The 14277-nt window shown below is 38.0% G+C and overlaps 1 protein-coding gene across 2 annotated transcripts in view; it reads right to left on the bottom strand.

Moving 5' to 3' along the window:
- LOC109470757 overlaps positions 1-14277 on the bottom strand; it is a 38313-nt gene that overhangs the window by 18725 nt on the left and 5311 nt on the right. Inside the window, exons 1-9 of one of the 2 annotated variants that reach the window (XM_019769826.1) lie at positions 9784-10207; positions 9054-9241; positions 8562-8604; positions 7162-7221; positions 5830-5893; positions 5209-5319; positions 3477-3587; positions 2076-2101; positions 729-873 (exon numbers count right to left, since the gene is read on the bottom strand). In XM_019769826.1, coding sequence (XP_019625385.1) covers positions 729-873; positions 2076-2101; positions 3477-3587; positions 5209-5319; positions 5830-5893; positions 7162-7221; positions 8562-8604; positions 9054-9183 — 690 coding nt within the window. In that variant the 5' untranslated portion in view covers positions 9184-9241; positions 9784-10207. Of the gene's footprint in view, positions 1-728; positions 874-2075; positions 2102-3476; positions 3588-5208; positions 5320-5829; positions 5894-7161; positions 7222-8561; positions 8605-9053; positions 9242-9783; positions 10208-14277 lie in introns of those variants that run through there. The other variant, XM_019769827.1, reaches the window with a different exon arrangement.

Below are 14277 nucleotides of genomic sequence, written 5' to 3'. Positions count from 1 at the left end.
TAACTACATAGAACTCCATAATTTCCATGCAAATAACACCTGTATGCATTGACATATATACATGTATTTGCCTTTTTAATTAGCAAAGTCAGTGGCAACAAACACGGCATACTTTTATATTAATATCAGTAAAAAAATCAGTCTGAACTAAGGGCAACCCCCGTTACCTACCACCATTTTGTTAATATGTGTTCTCCATCAGTGAGAACTTTCAAACAAAGAATATGGTAGTCGAGAAATTTGATTTGCGGACTGACTTGCGGACTGTGATTTTGGATAAGATATGATTATTATGTTAGGTATTTAGTAATTTATTTTTGTATTAATTTAAATTTTATTTACTTATTTATTGTGTTCCCATGACCCCCCCCCCCTCAACTGGACCTCTGGGAAGAGCGGCTAAGGCCAACAGGGCATTTCCAGTATAAATAAAGGATATTGATTGATTGATTGAATATCATTTTATATTCAAAGCATATGAAACTGCTCCAAAACAAGTTACGTCACTCTATTTTTACTAGCTATTTTTAGGTTTTGCATCGATGACATCATATTTTTGCCTCACAGATATCAGTATGCTATGGGGTATTAAAAGAATGACCAGGAAAGTGACTTCGAAAATCCAGTTTTGCCACCCTGAAATTGCATTGGATCATGATACCATAACTGTACCATTTTAACTACTCCAAGCTTTTGAACTTCAGCATTCTAAACAACACAATACTCACCACAGTTAACTTACTCCCTTCTCGCACCCGTGCTAACTGGGCGCAGACCAGATCCAAAATGCAGTCATCTGGGGATGGATAGGACAGCCAGCCACCTCGAGGTAGATTTTTTTTGTAGGACAGGGCAACTTCTGTCCCAGGATATCTGTTTTATACAGCAACAAGGGTAAATATGTACAGTTCATTTCAAAATATTCAGACCATAGTCACAAACATTGCAATTCTGACTTAAGACGTGATTAAACTGAGTAAGACATATTTACAAGTAAGGCCACACCAATTTAATTTGCTGTTTCAGAAAAAATATGGAGCAACAGGGCAAAATAAAAAAAAAACAGGCCAAGGCACCCCATGATAGCCAGAAATGTTACAATATGAGCCATGAAGTGAACATACCAGGCTGGTTTATAATCAAAACAATAGATTTTGAACTTTTAATGAAACAAAATTCCACTGTTACATTGAAAAACTTTAACAACTAGGAAGAAAAGGACTTTCTTTAACCATTGGGGCCAAAATATGTCTTTCGTTGAGCATTTTACAGTTGATTTAGAACCCCCCCAATTTTTTTTTTTTGCAAATCAGGAAAAAATGGACAAGGCAAATCCGGGAAACAACAAATTAAATTGGTGTGGCCTAAAATATGGAGTAAAAAAAGTTCTATTTGTCAGCAAATCTCTTGTCAGCACCCAGGATAACTCATAAGGCTGGACTTTCTCTATCTTGCCAAACCGGGGCAGTGTACTTAAGGATTGGATTAATGTAGGAGATACACAAAGTAAGGCCACACCGACTTAATTTTATAGATGACATCCGCACGCATTGATTTCGCCTGTTCTGAAAAAAAGATCACATCCACCGAGGTTCTGGCCTGGCTCTAGGCCTGGGTAGTCCATGGTAGTTAACGAAAATACATAGCCGGCATCCAGGCTATCGAAGCTCCACGACTCAAGAATTGCACACCCGTACAGTGCCGATTCATAAATTCCGCATAAAGCCAGCATGTGCTGGCTTGTCGTATACATCGCTAAGTACTGATGCAAATTCACAATACCAGCTGTATTCCTGTGGTTTAGTAGCATTTTTATTTTTGGCCAGATGTTTTTATTTGCCCGTGCGCACTAGTTTGGGGGTCTTCAGAGGATGTCATCCATACAATTAAGTCGGTATGGCCTAATGAGGTGTCAGGGAGAGTAGAGAGGTGAAAATGCTAATAAGTTTCCTGAGAAATACAATCTGCCATCCAAAATCCCACTCATTGACAACTACAAATAATCAAGCTACAAATGATAGATCTATGAAAGGTGGCATTGAGAGTACTACTAGAATATGATATATTATAATCACCTGTCATGCTGAGATTGGTCCTCACCCTGAAATAAACAAAAGGATATGAAAACTAGAAAGGGCACATTTGCTAGGAAATAAAGCATAATTCACTCTCTCCCCATGCAAAAATGGACTCTTCCATATCAGCCATTTCCAGAAATGGACCATCCCAAATTAAAGTTAGTACTTCACAGAAAATTTAATGGATTATCCTAACATCACTAAACATCAATAAACATGATAAAAAAACAATATACAATCATGTATTTCTCTCCCATATATGTGGTATAGAGTGGAATATGAAAAACACATCTACTTTTTGTTGGAGTCATACTGCTTACAATAATATTGTACCTTTCCAGTAATTAACCAGAAGCAGATATCAGAGTCTGAAGTGAAATGGTTCAGATTGTCAGAAAATGAGCAATTATCAACAATTTCACGTACGTACTCAGGATGGGGTTGGTTTTGTGCGTGTGAAAAATTTGTGAGTGAAAATATGCAAATTAGCTTAGATTCCCAAGGGATTAAAAATTTCATCTTAGTTAATAGTTGGGAAAAAAGAGACATTGAATTAGAATTCATTTCATATCATTTTGTTGCTCTCAAGTTTTCACATGCAAAAAAACTATGAAATTTGCATGTGGAAAAGTCTTATGACAAAAAGGATAAACGTTCAGGGCAACACTTCAAGTAAATTGGGACTTACCCAAACTTCCATGCTAAATGAAAGAATCTAAGAAAATATGAAATCGAACTTCAAGAATCAAGAAAAGCTTCAAATGGTTACATTTTACAATACAAAAACTTACATACACATGTACTACATTGTAGTATCTATTTCATGTATTTCTGACAAATTCAAGTGATTTTCAAATGTTTGGGTTTCATGGAAGATATGCTAATTAACCTATTCCCAAGGGACTTTCTAGTAACAGATGGAAAATCATACCACAGGATCACATTTTCCTTCCTAAGAATTTGTTCCTGCATATTTTTTAACATATTTCAAGGACTAGTTTTTCATGCACAAATTTTTCACGTCCAAGATTTTCCCACGAAAATTTTTCAGAAAACCTGTTCCCATGATTTAGCATGAAAGTTCATCTGTGTTGGTACAAGTCATTATGAAATAAAGACTAAGCTTTAACTTCCAACACTAAGATTACAGAATTGGGACTTACCCCAAATTTTCGGTTGACTCCATCAACCTTGTTCACGGAATCGACCCGTTTACTCTTGGAACGTGACGTCAGAGACATGTGACCGTAGTAGCTACTAGTCAACCAAAAATTTGGGGTAAGTCCCAATTCTGTAATCTAATTGTTGGAAGTTAAAGTTTAGTCTTTATTTCATACTGTCCCCATGATCTTTAGGTGGCCTGTTACATTCATGTATCCAACAAACATCTGTTCTCACCAGTTCCTCTGGCCCGTCTGCTACACTTGCTTTGGCACCAAATCCAGCCAGCAGGTCTGTCTTCATTTTCCTTTTAGGTTTTTTCTTGAGAGGCGGTGGCTCAGGGGTCCACTGAAATTTTTTTTTAAAATTCAAGTTGTTACAGTGACACTCATGACCAGGTCTTCACCAAGCCTTACAGTCCATAGGTTTACCAGTTCAACCCAAATAACCACAGGTTTAACCACAGACGCTAGGCCACCGAGTTTTTTGTTGAGATCTACAAATGTATATTGTTTTGTAAACCATTAAAAGCCTTATTATTGTTGTGCGTATGTTAGAACATACACTGTGTCTACTCATTCCGTTGAAATATTCCTGAGAATCATACAGTCACTTAACACATAACACCGTGAACACGGTCCGTTGAAAGATTCCCGAGAATCGTACACTCAACACTCAACACATAACACATTGAACACGGTCCGTTGAAATATTCCAGAGAATCATACGTACACTGAACACCGTCCACAACCTGATGAGAATTCCAAAGAACCATACAAACAGATATCGAAGCCGCCCGAAGATTGCCGAGAGCCGAACAGCGACTTCCGAATGCTTCGGCTTGGTTAGGTACTGGGTATACACTAGGTGCGAAATGTCATCTTTTTGAAGTTATCGCTAGCCCCCTTGCCGGGTTCTATCGATCGAGCAGCGGGTTTGCGAACGCGTTTGAGCTAGTAACTGTGAAACCAGTTCTACTCCCGTCAGCCTTTGGGCTATCTATCTCCTAACCATCTAGAGTGTATGATTTTCTCTGTTTCTCGGGAATCTTTCAACAGACCGAGTTTTTGATGTTTGTGTTCAGTGTATGATTCTCAGGAGTCTTGTACGACACAGTGCACAATGAAAGTGTGTTCAGTTACCTAGGTATAGAAATAAAGTAACAGAGATCTCAACAAAAACACAGTGGCCTACTGCCCATGGTTTAACCTGGGTTTAAAACTCTAAGGTCCTTAAAGTCCATTCAGTCATATGAGCCCTCTAGAACACAACTGTTCAAGCCATTTAGACCCATTTGCCATAAAAATCAGAAAAACACCCAATAGAACATTTGCAGTGATATTTCCATCCCTGGTTAACAAAATGCATCTCTTCTTCTTCAATGTCTTGATGTGTAATGCATGCTACTCAATGCCTAATTATTTTCATTAATCAAAACCTAACCATTTTTAACAACTTAGAAATGGAGCACTATGATAAAAATGTGTTACAGGTTATAACATCCCCTGTAACTGTAAGATTATAATACATTATGATAATCATTGCCGCAGTATCTAACAAGAGTTAAGGCCACTCCAATCTAATTTGTTGCTTCTGAGGTCGCCCTATTTTTTTCTGATTTGCAAAAGTTTAAAAAAAAATTCTTTTTTAATCTAAATCAACTGCAAAATGTTCAATGAAAGACATATTTTGGCCCCAACGGTTGAAGAAAGTCCTTTTCTTCCTAGTTAAAGTTTTTCTATGTAACAATGCAATTTTGTTTCATTAAAAGTTCAAACTCTATTGTTTTAATTATAACCCAGCCTGGTATGGTCAGTTCTTGGCTTATATTGTAACATTTCCGGCTATCACGGGGTGCCTTGGCCTGTTTTTTTTTTTTTTTCGCCCTGTCGCTTCATATTTTTTATGAAAAAATCAGAGAAACAACAAATTAAATTGGTGCGGCCTAAAAAACAGTAACATCACATACCTTGTATGGAACCTGAGTCAGCACTTTGAGATCCTCCTGCTGCAGGTAATCTGCCCTCTCCCACAGGAACCAGATGTCATAAGCTATCAGGTGCCACATCAGATCAAACACCTGTACACAACAGTTTACAACAAAACAAAATTACTGTTCTGTGACACTAACCTTAGGCCACAGCAAGTAAATTTTGTGGATGACATCCTCCACAGACCCCAAATCTAAAGCGAGTGGGCCCAAAAAAACAAGGTTCCTACATTTTAAAATTTTGACTCAATCATTATACAAATGGTTTTTATTCAGTGGGAACATCACATATACACAGCCAGCATCACATATCACTGCATCAAAGTAAGAAACAAAACATTAAATGCGAGCCTTTTCTTATATATATATGGTTTCCTGTCTTCATATTTATCTGCCATCCATGTTCCGGCATGGCAACAGACATCTTTGCCCATTTTCGGCATGACGAACACTGTCAGAAGGCAACAAAATTTCTGTGCAAAAACTAATGCACGTGCTGATGTCATCCATAAAAATTACTAGCTATTGCCTAATGCAAGCTTCAAAGGTAGCAAGGATGATGAACAAAAAACATTTAGCAAAGATGTCAGGTTCACTCACGTGATCAGCACTGCGCATGGTCACCAGACGACAGTCTATCCTGGCTTCTTCTTCTATCACCTGACTGCAAATTTCAAAGTTGACATTTCTGTGGTAAACCTTAATTAATATGTTACAGTTTTGGGACTGTGAAACATTCTGGTTGCCATCTTGTTTCCGTCCTAATGTTCAAACATGATTTTCCACACGTTTTTTGTTGTTGTTCATTTATGTGAAAAACTCAAATAAGGCCACACTAATTCAATTTCTTGGTTAACGTATTTTTCTAGAAAAATAATGGAGCGGGCGAATGGGCGAAAAATAAATAAAAATAAAAACAGGCCTAGGCATCCTATTATGGCCCAAAATGGTACGATAGGAGCCATGAAGTCAACACACCAGGCTGGTTCAAAATTTAAACAATGAATTTTGAACTTTTAATGATACCACTGCATTGAAAGATGGAATAACTATAACAACCAGGAAGAAAAGGACTGTTTTCAACTGTTCAGGGCAAAATATAAGCATTTTGCAGTTGATTCTGAATTTTTATTTTTATTTGCAAATCAGAAAAAAATGAAGAGGGCGAAACCGTTAACCAAGAAATTAAATTGGTGTGGCCTAAAGAGAGGTTAAAAAAAACATCAGGTCAAGATCTACATATTTATTTTGTTGTGTATACCCATAATCGTTAATTTTAAAAGCGAAGTATTAACAAAGATCTGCAAATACAACATCAGAAATACTCCTTAAATTGCAGACTTAAGAAACTCAAGTGCTCCTAACACTGCTCAGGAAGGTTCGAAAATCATGCAATCGAAGACAACTAGTCTGTGTAACGCAAACTCTGCTGTCCGCGGCTTTAGTGGCCCCTCCTGCATTTTTTTGGGGCCGGCTGGATGTTGGGGGCCGGCAACCGTAAAGCGATTAAAATCAGGCTAGAAGACGACGAGGTAGAAAAAACTTTCCGTCCCTATTGGAACAGTAATGGCACCATGGGAGTCACAGGCTGTAGGGTTGTGTTTGCTGGAATATCAGATAGAAATCATACAATAGTGTGACATCAATTCAACTAAAAAGACAACTAATAAATATATTTTGTTTTGTTTTGTTTTTTGGACTAGTAACTGGACCTTCCTCTAATAAATAGAAATTTCAGACAACAATGGCAAAATTGGACTTTTTTTGCCAATGGTTAGAGAAGATCATCAACTGATAATTTATGTAAATGACCTCATTTGCATAGTCGATGAGCAACATAATAAGTATTTGATACATCAGTCAAAAAGGATAATTATACCATTTGGCAAAGATACATGTATCAGGTAGTGGAACTTTTGTAACATTGCGTACCTTTTTTTCAATGCAGTTACAGCCCACTCCACTCGTGTGAGTTTCTGTGTCTCTGTCAAACTGGAACAGAGAGTTACATACATGTACACATGTCAACAACATACAGGACAGCAAAAATACTTATCTACCCAAATCTCGTACCTTTGGGTCATTAATGCATGTCAATGTGTGAACGTATACAGGAATGAAAAAAAAAGTTAACAATTCTAGCTATAAAAACCAGAAAATACTTACTAGTAATCTTCCTTACACAAAGGCAAGCATGAATGAATCAGGTTTACATCCAGCAACCAACAGAGTAATTTTAACAGCTAAAGCCACAGCTAAAAGTAACCTGGAGGCAGCATTTCATTTCGACACCATAAAATCTTTTTCCTTACTTGCACAAAAGCTACTACAATGTATAACTACATTTGTAACGCCAAACCTCCTTTGTCATCTATCTACTAGTTTCTATTTTTCAACCCTTGCACCAACAGTCTACATGTTTGCACATTGAAACATACGAATGTAAATTATGCAAATGTGGATGTCGTTTGCATAATACACAATGGTTGGGAATCGCTGTAACAGCACTGGTTTTTTGCAAATCAGAAAAAAAAATGATTCAGGCAAATCCATGAACCTACAAATTAAATTGGTGTGGCCTAATAAATATGTTGTACATAATTATATTTCAGTCCATACCATGGTATGGATGAAATATATTGTGTTCCCTCATGTTTCTCCTTCTTCTTCTTCTTCTTCTTCTTCTCCTCCTGCCACTCGCTCTGAGGGATTCAACTCCGCCATCATTCAGCCAAATGACCCAATATTTGGCATGGAGGTAGAGTGGGCCAATACCCAGATGCATTTTTTCATTTTTTTGATAAATGCCTTTGAAAAATTTCTATGAAGGTTTTTTGGGGCATTTTTCGACAAAAAACGGATTTTTGGATCCTGAGTCCTGGTATTACAACCAAATGATATGACATTCGGTATAAGGGTACCTTGAACGTGTGTCTACAGAATACTAGTAGCAGTCACGTATTTGCAACCAAGTCGTGCGTAATGACCCACACATTCAATTTTTTGTGCCTAAGACCTTCAAAATGTATCAAATCTCATCATTGTTAGTATTTGCATACCTGTAATAAGATTAGTAAAGCTTACGAGATTCAAAGTACTTGTTCTTGCATCTTTGTTCTCATATAGCTACTATTTAATTCATTTATTTGAGAATCTTTGCCAGTTTTGCACTGGGGTAAGTTTGGAATAGTCCACTTTTGCGTAGGAGGGAGATGGACTGAAATATGCTGTATTTGCTCCCAAGCAAATGTCGGCCTTTCTAGTTTGCTTTAAATTTTGTTTTGTTAATACATATGTTACTGTATGAATACTAAATAAAAATAAGATCTCACCCATCCATGCTCTGTAGTTTCTTCATTTGCATTCCTGTAAAACCTTGAAAAACAGAAAGAGTTGTTTCTACTTTTCATCAGTATAAAAGCAATGACAACAATTATACTGTAGTGTTCTTATCTGTTTCAACTAATGATACTGCAGCAGATCGGATGACTCTAACTACTTACAAGGATACACAATTTACATAACATGATTGCAAATAAATATCAGATGAGTTTCAAGTTTTCTTGTCCACCTACCGTGTGATGTTATGCGGCCAATCCCCCGTCTGTATTGAGCGAAAACATTTTGCTCTCACCGAAACTACCTCTGTCCCCTCCTAAAATAATTCTACTCTGCAGATGTACCGTTCAACAAATATAGCTTAACCAATTTTTTTTATCTCCTGGCAGAGTTTTTTGCTGGCCAGCACACTAATGACTACTCCACAAGGACTGGGTCAGTTAGCAGCACTTGAAACCCACCGCATACTCATACTAGAAACTTACTTTGTACCAACATCTTCAGATGACTTCCAGTCAGCAGCTCATTGAGGATGTTACTGATGGACAGACTGTAGGACACCAGCCGCAGGTTCACCCATGCTGTGAAACCGTTTATTCTTGTCCGCAGAGACATGGCTGAGACTGTCCGAACACTTCCTGGTCTCACTTACAGGTGTGCTGATCAACTGTATCTGTAAAGTATGAAATACCTTTGGGTGAGATGGAAATGTAGGTTGGTAACTAGTTTAGGTGACACAATGTACAAGCAGTTGTGGGGTAGAACTTTCTATTATAAGATTTGCCAGGATACCCCATGCAGACCCTTTTTCAGACTGTACGGGTTTTTCCGTATACCCGTTGAAATTTTACACTTCGGCCCAGTGGCACACCCCAATTCATGATGCAAAAATCAAAACAGTTTGAATTGTTTCGGTAGAATCAAGGACACACGGAGAACGTCCAAGAACAGAGCGGAAATAGGTTACAAATTGGGACCAGCTGACCTCGCTATAACCGCCATGCTCGCGGACGGTATTTTGATACCGACGCGCTCGATTGTTCATGATTGTTGTAAAAATTTTGACGATTTTGTACATTTTATGTAACGTTTACGATTTTATTTGATATTCTAAGGTCTTTGAGACTAAGAACAGCCAGCCTAATGGGTGCAAAACTACTTACAGACATTCATATACAGACAAGAAAAAGTTGTTAGCGTTAGCAGAGATTTTACCTGTCCAGTCCACGTCTCGGCACGCGTACATCGATATCGCCCCCAGTCGTCAGCAGACGCGCCTGCATTTATAAGTTGACTTTACATTATCCTATCAAAATAAGCCTGTCGATGAAGCTTGACAGAGTCAAACAATCGATAAAGTTTAGTAACGTATAAGTAAGTAGGCTTATGTCAGCTGGGATAAGGTAAGTCAGTGCAGTGTAGCCGGGTATCCTGGAAACGGGGTTAAAGGTCACCAATTTTTTGGCAACGCCAACTTCTGGTGTCACCGCAGGTCACAGCAGAATTGATTTTTTTGGCGACGCCTTAGGAGCGAACCTGATAGTGTAGCATTGTGTGCACTTTCCAAGGAAAAAAGGTATTATTCATGTGTTTCAGCACGATAACTCAAGAAGGTATGGCTGTGAATTATATGGATGGATAGTCACGAAACTTGGTACGTTAGAAGGGCTTGATGAGACCTAAAAAAGAACTTTGGGTTCCCTAAGGTTAACGTTAGCAGCTTGTTATGGTGCTGCAGCGAAAGTTCCGGTTTGGATATCTCGTGATCTGGACATGCTAAGGTCACAAACTTTGGATGGTAGATAGCTCTAGAAGTGACGTTAGTTTGGGCATGGGAAAAGTGGCACTCTCTAGGGTTACACTATTCTCTGACACGAGGCGCCGGAAGTCTGTGAATATTTCAGCAAACATGTGCACTAGCAGGGTGTGGCAATAAAATTAATAACCTCAAATAATGGATTTAGAGGGATTGTTTGGTACTCTTGACCTAATTGATCAAGTAAGCATACATATGTAATGTTCTTGTTTATTTTATACCACTTGTATATAAAAAGTTACGGTAAATACGCGTTTCTGTAGGAGACTTGACAGAAAGTCGGCACGGCAAAGGGCGGGGCGTGGTCAACCGCACCTCCTGGTAACATGTGGTAATGGGAGTTGCCGGCGGCCTCGCACAGAACTTCCAGCATGTATCACGCAATTCATTTTTAGTGCCGCGCTGTCTGGGAACAAGTTGAAGAAATCGCTAATAACGCTGTATTTCAGGGGGTAAATGCCGGCACACGAACTTATTATGATTTTCAAGGTCTTACCAAACTCAATACCTACTGCAAAATTAAAACACTATATTTTATCAATTCAAAACAAATCATTTAGAAACAGCATTACAAAACTTAGGATTAGTGCCCACTCTTTGCAAATTGAAAAAGGTCGCCACTGTAACACAGCAGCCAATGAGAGACTGTATTAATAGAGTTACAGTAGATTAGTATAAGTAGTGTATCTCTTTTGTTATACTAGTACATTGTTTATGAAGCAGACCAGATTCCTATTACAGTTAGTAGAACTGTTAGATATTCTCAACACCACCATATGTGTATGTTAACACCACAAACTATATATGTAAAATATTTTGCCATACGTTGTACCCGCTACATCTGTTGCGCAATAAAGTTCTTCTTCTATCTCTTTTCAAGGTCTTACAGGTCTCAAGGTGTCTACGCATAAGTTGCTAGCCCGAAATGTAATTTTCGGCAGGAGCTGATTTCTTTTGACCAAGGAGGCTATAACCTTAAGTTTTGACCGCACTGTAACATTTTTCAGGTCTTTCACGATATTTTTAAACGAGAGCCTGATGCAGCGTGCGTTTCTGGTATTCTACATTGAAAAATAATTCTTGTTAAAATCAAGGAGGCTCAAGTACGGAGGTTAATTTCTTTACAGTTGGGTTGGATTGAGTTATATTTTTACGACTGAAAACGAATCCGCAGATTATGTTGCTGTGTAAGGCCACACCGACATAATTCTATGGACGACATCCTCTGAAGACCCCCAAAGTTGTGCGCGCGGAGGAATAAAAAAAGATTCCGGCCAAATATAAAAATGCTACCAAACCACAGGAATACAAAGCTGGTATCGTGAATTTGCGGCAGTACACATGCGACGTATACGACAGGTCGGCACATGCTGGCTTTTTGCGGAATTTATGAATCGGCACTGTACGTATGTACTGATCATGAGTTCTTGAGTCGTGGAGCTTCGGTAGCCTGGGTGCCGTCCTCCAGAGTTACCACCGGCTCCGTACTGTCGCTAACTACCATGGTCTACCCAGGCCTAGAGTCAGGCCAGAGCCTCGGCCAGTTTCGCCATTTGGCTTCCTCAAATTATAGAAGTCAAATTTGCGGAAGTAATGTTAGCCTAAAATTGGTTTGTTCCCAGAAATTAACTTAGATGAACAAGTTTGAAGTTGTTACGTTCAAGGTTAAGATGGAAAGCACATTGATCAGTGTCTTGTGGACATGTTTGAATGGCCATTTAAAAGGGATATGCCGTCTTTTTTTCATTGACTTCGTGTTCACCGCAAAATAAGGCTCATTGGAGCAACTCATATGTTTTGGATTACTATACAGACAGTGAGGACAGATGTTTGTTGACCTTAGAATTGAAAAGTTTAAGGTTATACCCACATGGGAAACAATAACGTGGTAGGTTGTTCCATAATGATGATGTTCTAGGAAAGAAGTTTTACTGACTCTAAACAATGACTATTTTATTGTATGCCCAAAATTATGTAAAAAACCGTCTATGATTGCAGTAATCGAGTAAATGAATCAAATTCATATATTTCGTTCCCAAAAGCTGCCCGGCCCGGGCCCCTTGTGGGAATTGTGACCTCAGCATTTAAGTTGTTAGCTTTCGTCCGCTCCCCAAGATCCGCTCCCCGCTATCAGTGACCGGCTGAAAGAAGAAACATCGGCAGTTGCAGTCCTCTCTGTCGGCTTCGTTTCTGTCATAAATTGGGTTGTTTAATAGATAATTATATGTACTAAAGTCCTCGTGAATATGTCGTGTACACGGTGGTTGAAAAAAATATTCTGAATATTTCCTGCTGCCCCCCACTCCGCGAACGTAATTACGCCGTGCTTACGACCGTAATTTCGGCGGGTGTACTTTTAGAGTCAATTCCGCGTCACCGTGTGGGTTGTTATTGTCATTATTTAGAAATGTTTTGAATTCTTTGTAATTGTTTGTCTAAGAAATTTCATAATTTGGAAATATTTTGAACATCTTGTCAATATTCTAAATAATTCCCTGGCTTTCTAAAAACGTTTGAAATATTCCTGATGTGGATTATGACATTTCCAATAGTTTCTAAATATTTCTAACAGCACTCTACCATTTTTTACCATTATTTCGAATTATTTCTAACATTTTGTAAATAGGTCAGTGGGATGGGAAGGAAGTAATTCACACATCCCCGTGGAGTACAGGGTAGACTGCCTGGGCGTCAGGCATTGATGCCTTACAACAAAAGAGCCACCAGTGTCCAGCAGTGAAATCTAAAAATATACAGAGGAAGACAGAAGAGTAGGATTAGCACCTACTTTTATGGGGGCAATTACCCACATCTACCATTTGGTTATTTGTTTGAAATAGTTCTAAATATTTCGAATTGTGAAAGAAACACATGGGTAGTTCAAATTTATTCTAAAGAAAGAGATCTTTGTACAGTCACATTCAAAATGTTTCAGAAATATATAAATGAATTCAAATATATTCAAATTTTCATTTTCAAATTTTTGAAAAATTTAGAACTTTTGTTACTGGGGTATTCTTTTCTTCTAAATAATTCTACACAGATCGTAATTTACGTTAGAGTGTACGATGGCTGGTACTGTACTTACAGTATATATATACTACCTGTATATTTACAGTATCTTGCATATTAAAGACTAGAAATGATTATGTCTCATTAATATTCAGGCTGTGAGTGGACCCTTCAAGGAGACTAACTTTCCAACACGACCACTTTCTCTGGTCCCCTGGATGGTCGCCTTGGACAGGTTTGACTTGGACCACCAACCAAGGACATTATACAGTATCCTGTATAATGTCCTTGCACCTTCTTGCACTTTCCTTGCACCAAGAAACCTGATGTTTTCTGTGTGGTTCACAGTCCATTTTTTAGACATGTATGTTTAAAGGTTCTGAAGAGGATCATATGTAAAAAATTTTCCAACATTTCCCTTTACATGTACTATAATAATTATGGCAAAAAAACTAATCCACAATGTTACAAAGAATAAGATCCGTTTTTTACCAAAGATGTAATGTCCCATTCCTGCCTTTGGTGCGCTGTACAGAAATTGCGAAATGAACAAAATGAAACAACAGAAAACAGAACATGTAACATTACAAATAGAATATCTGAACACAATGAATAAAATACATGTTGATGGCAAAATATAAGGAACGAGAAGTAGTAAATAAATAAATCTGACGTAATTTCTTTCTTGTTTAAACAAGGAGCTTTAAAAAAGTTCTGAAATTGTAATGTTACTGTCCACTTCTTTATTCTAGTCCTTACTTCCAAATCTGTTTTCTTGTCATAATTTCATGCAATTTACACATACATACGTACATACATACATACATATATATATATGTGGCTACATGTATACAGTGTATGTACTAGTATAAATATATATA

This window comes from Branchiostoma belcheri, unplaced genomic scaffold, assembly GCF_001625305.1.
Source record: "Branchiostoma belcheri isolate BF01 breed outbred unplaced genomic scaffold, Haploidv18h27 scaffold230, whole genome shotgun sequence".
NCBI lineage: Eukaryota > Metazoa > Chordata > Leptocardii > Amphioxiformes > Branchiostomatidae > Branchiostoma > Branchiostoma belcheri.
This window is presented reverse-complemented; position numbering and strand designations above follow the sequence as displayed.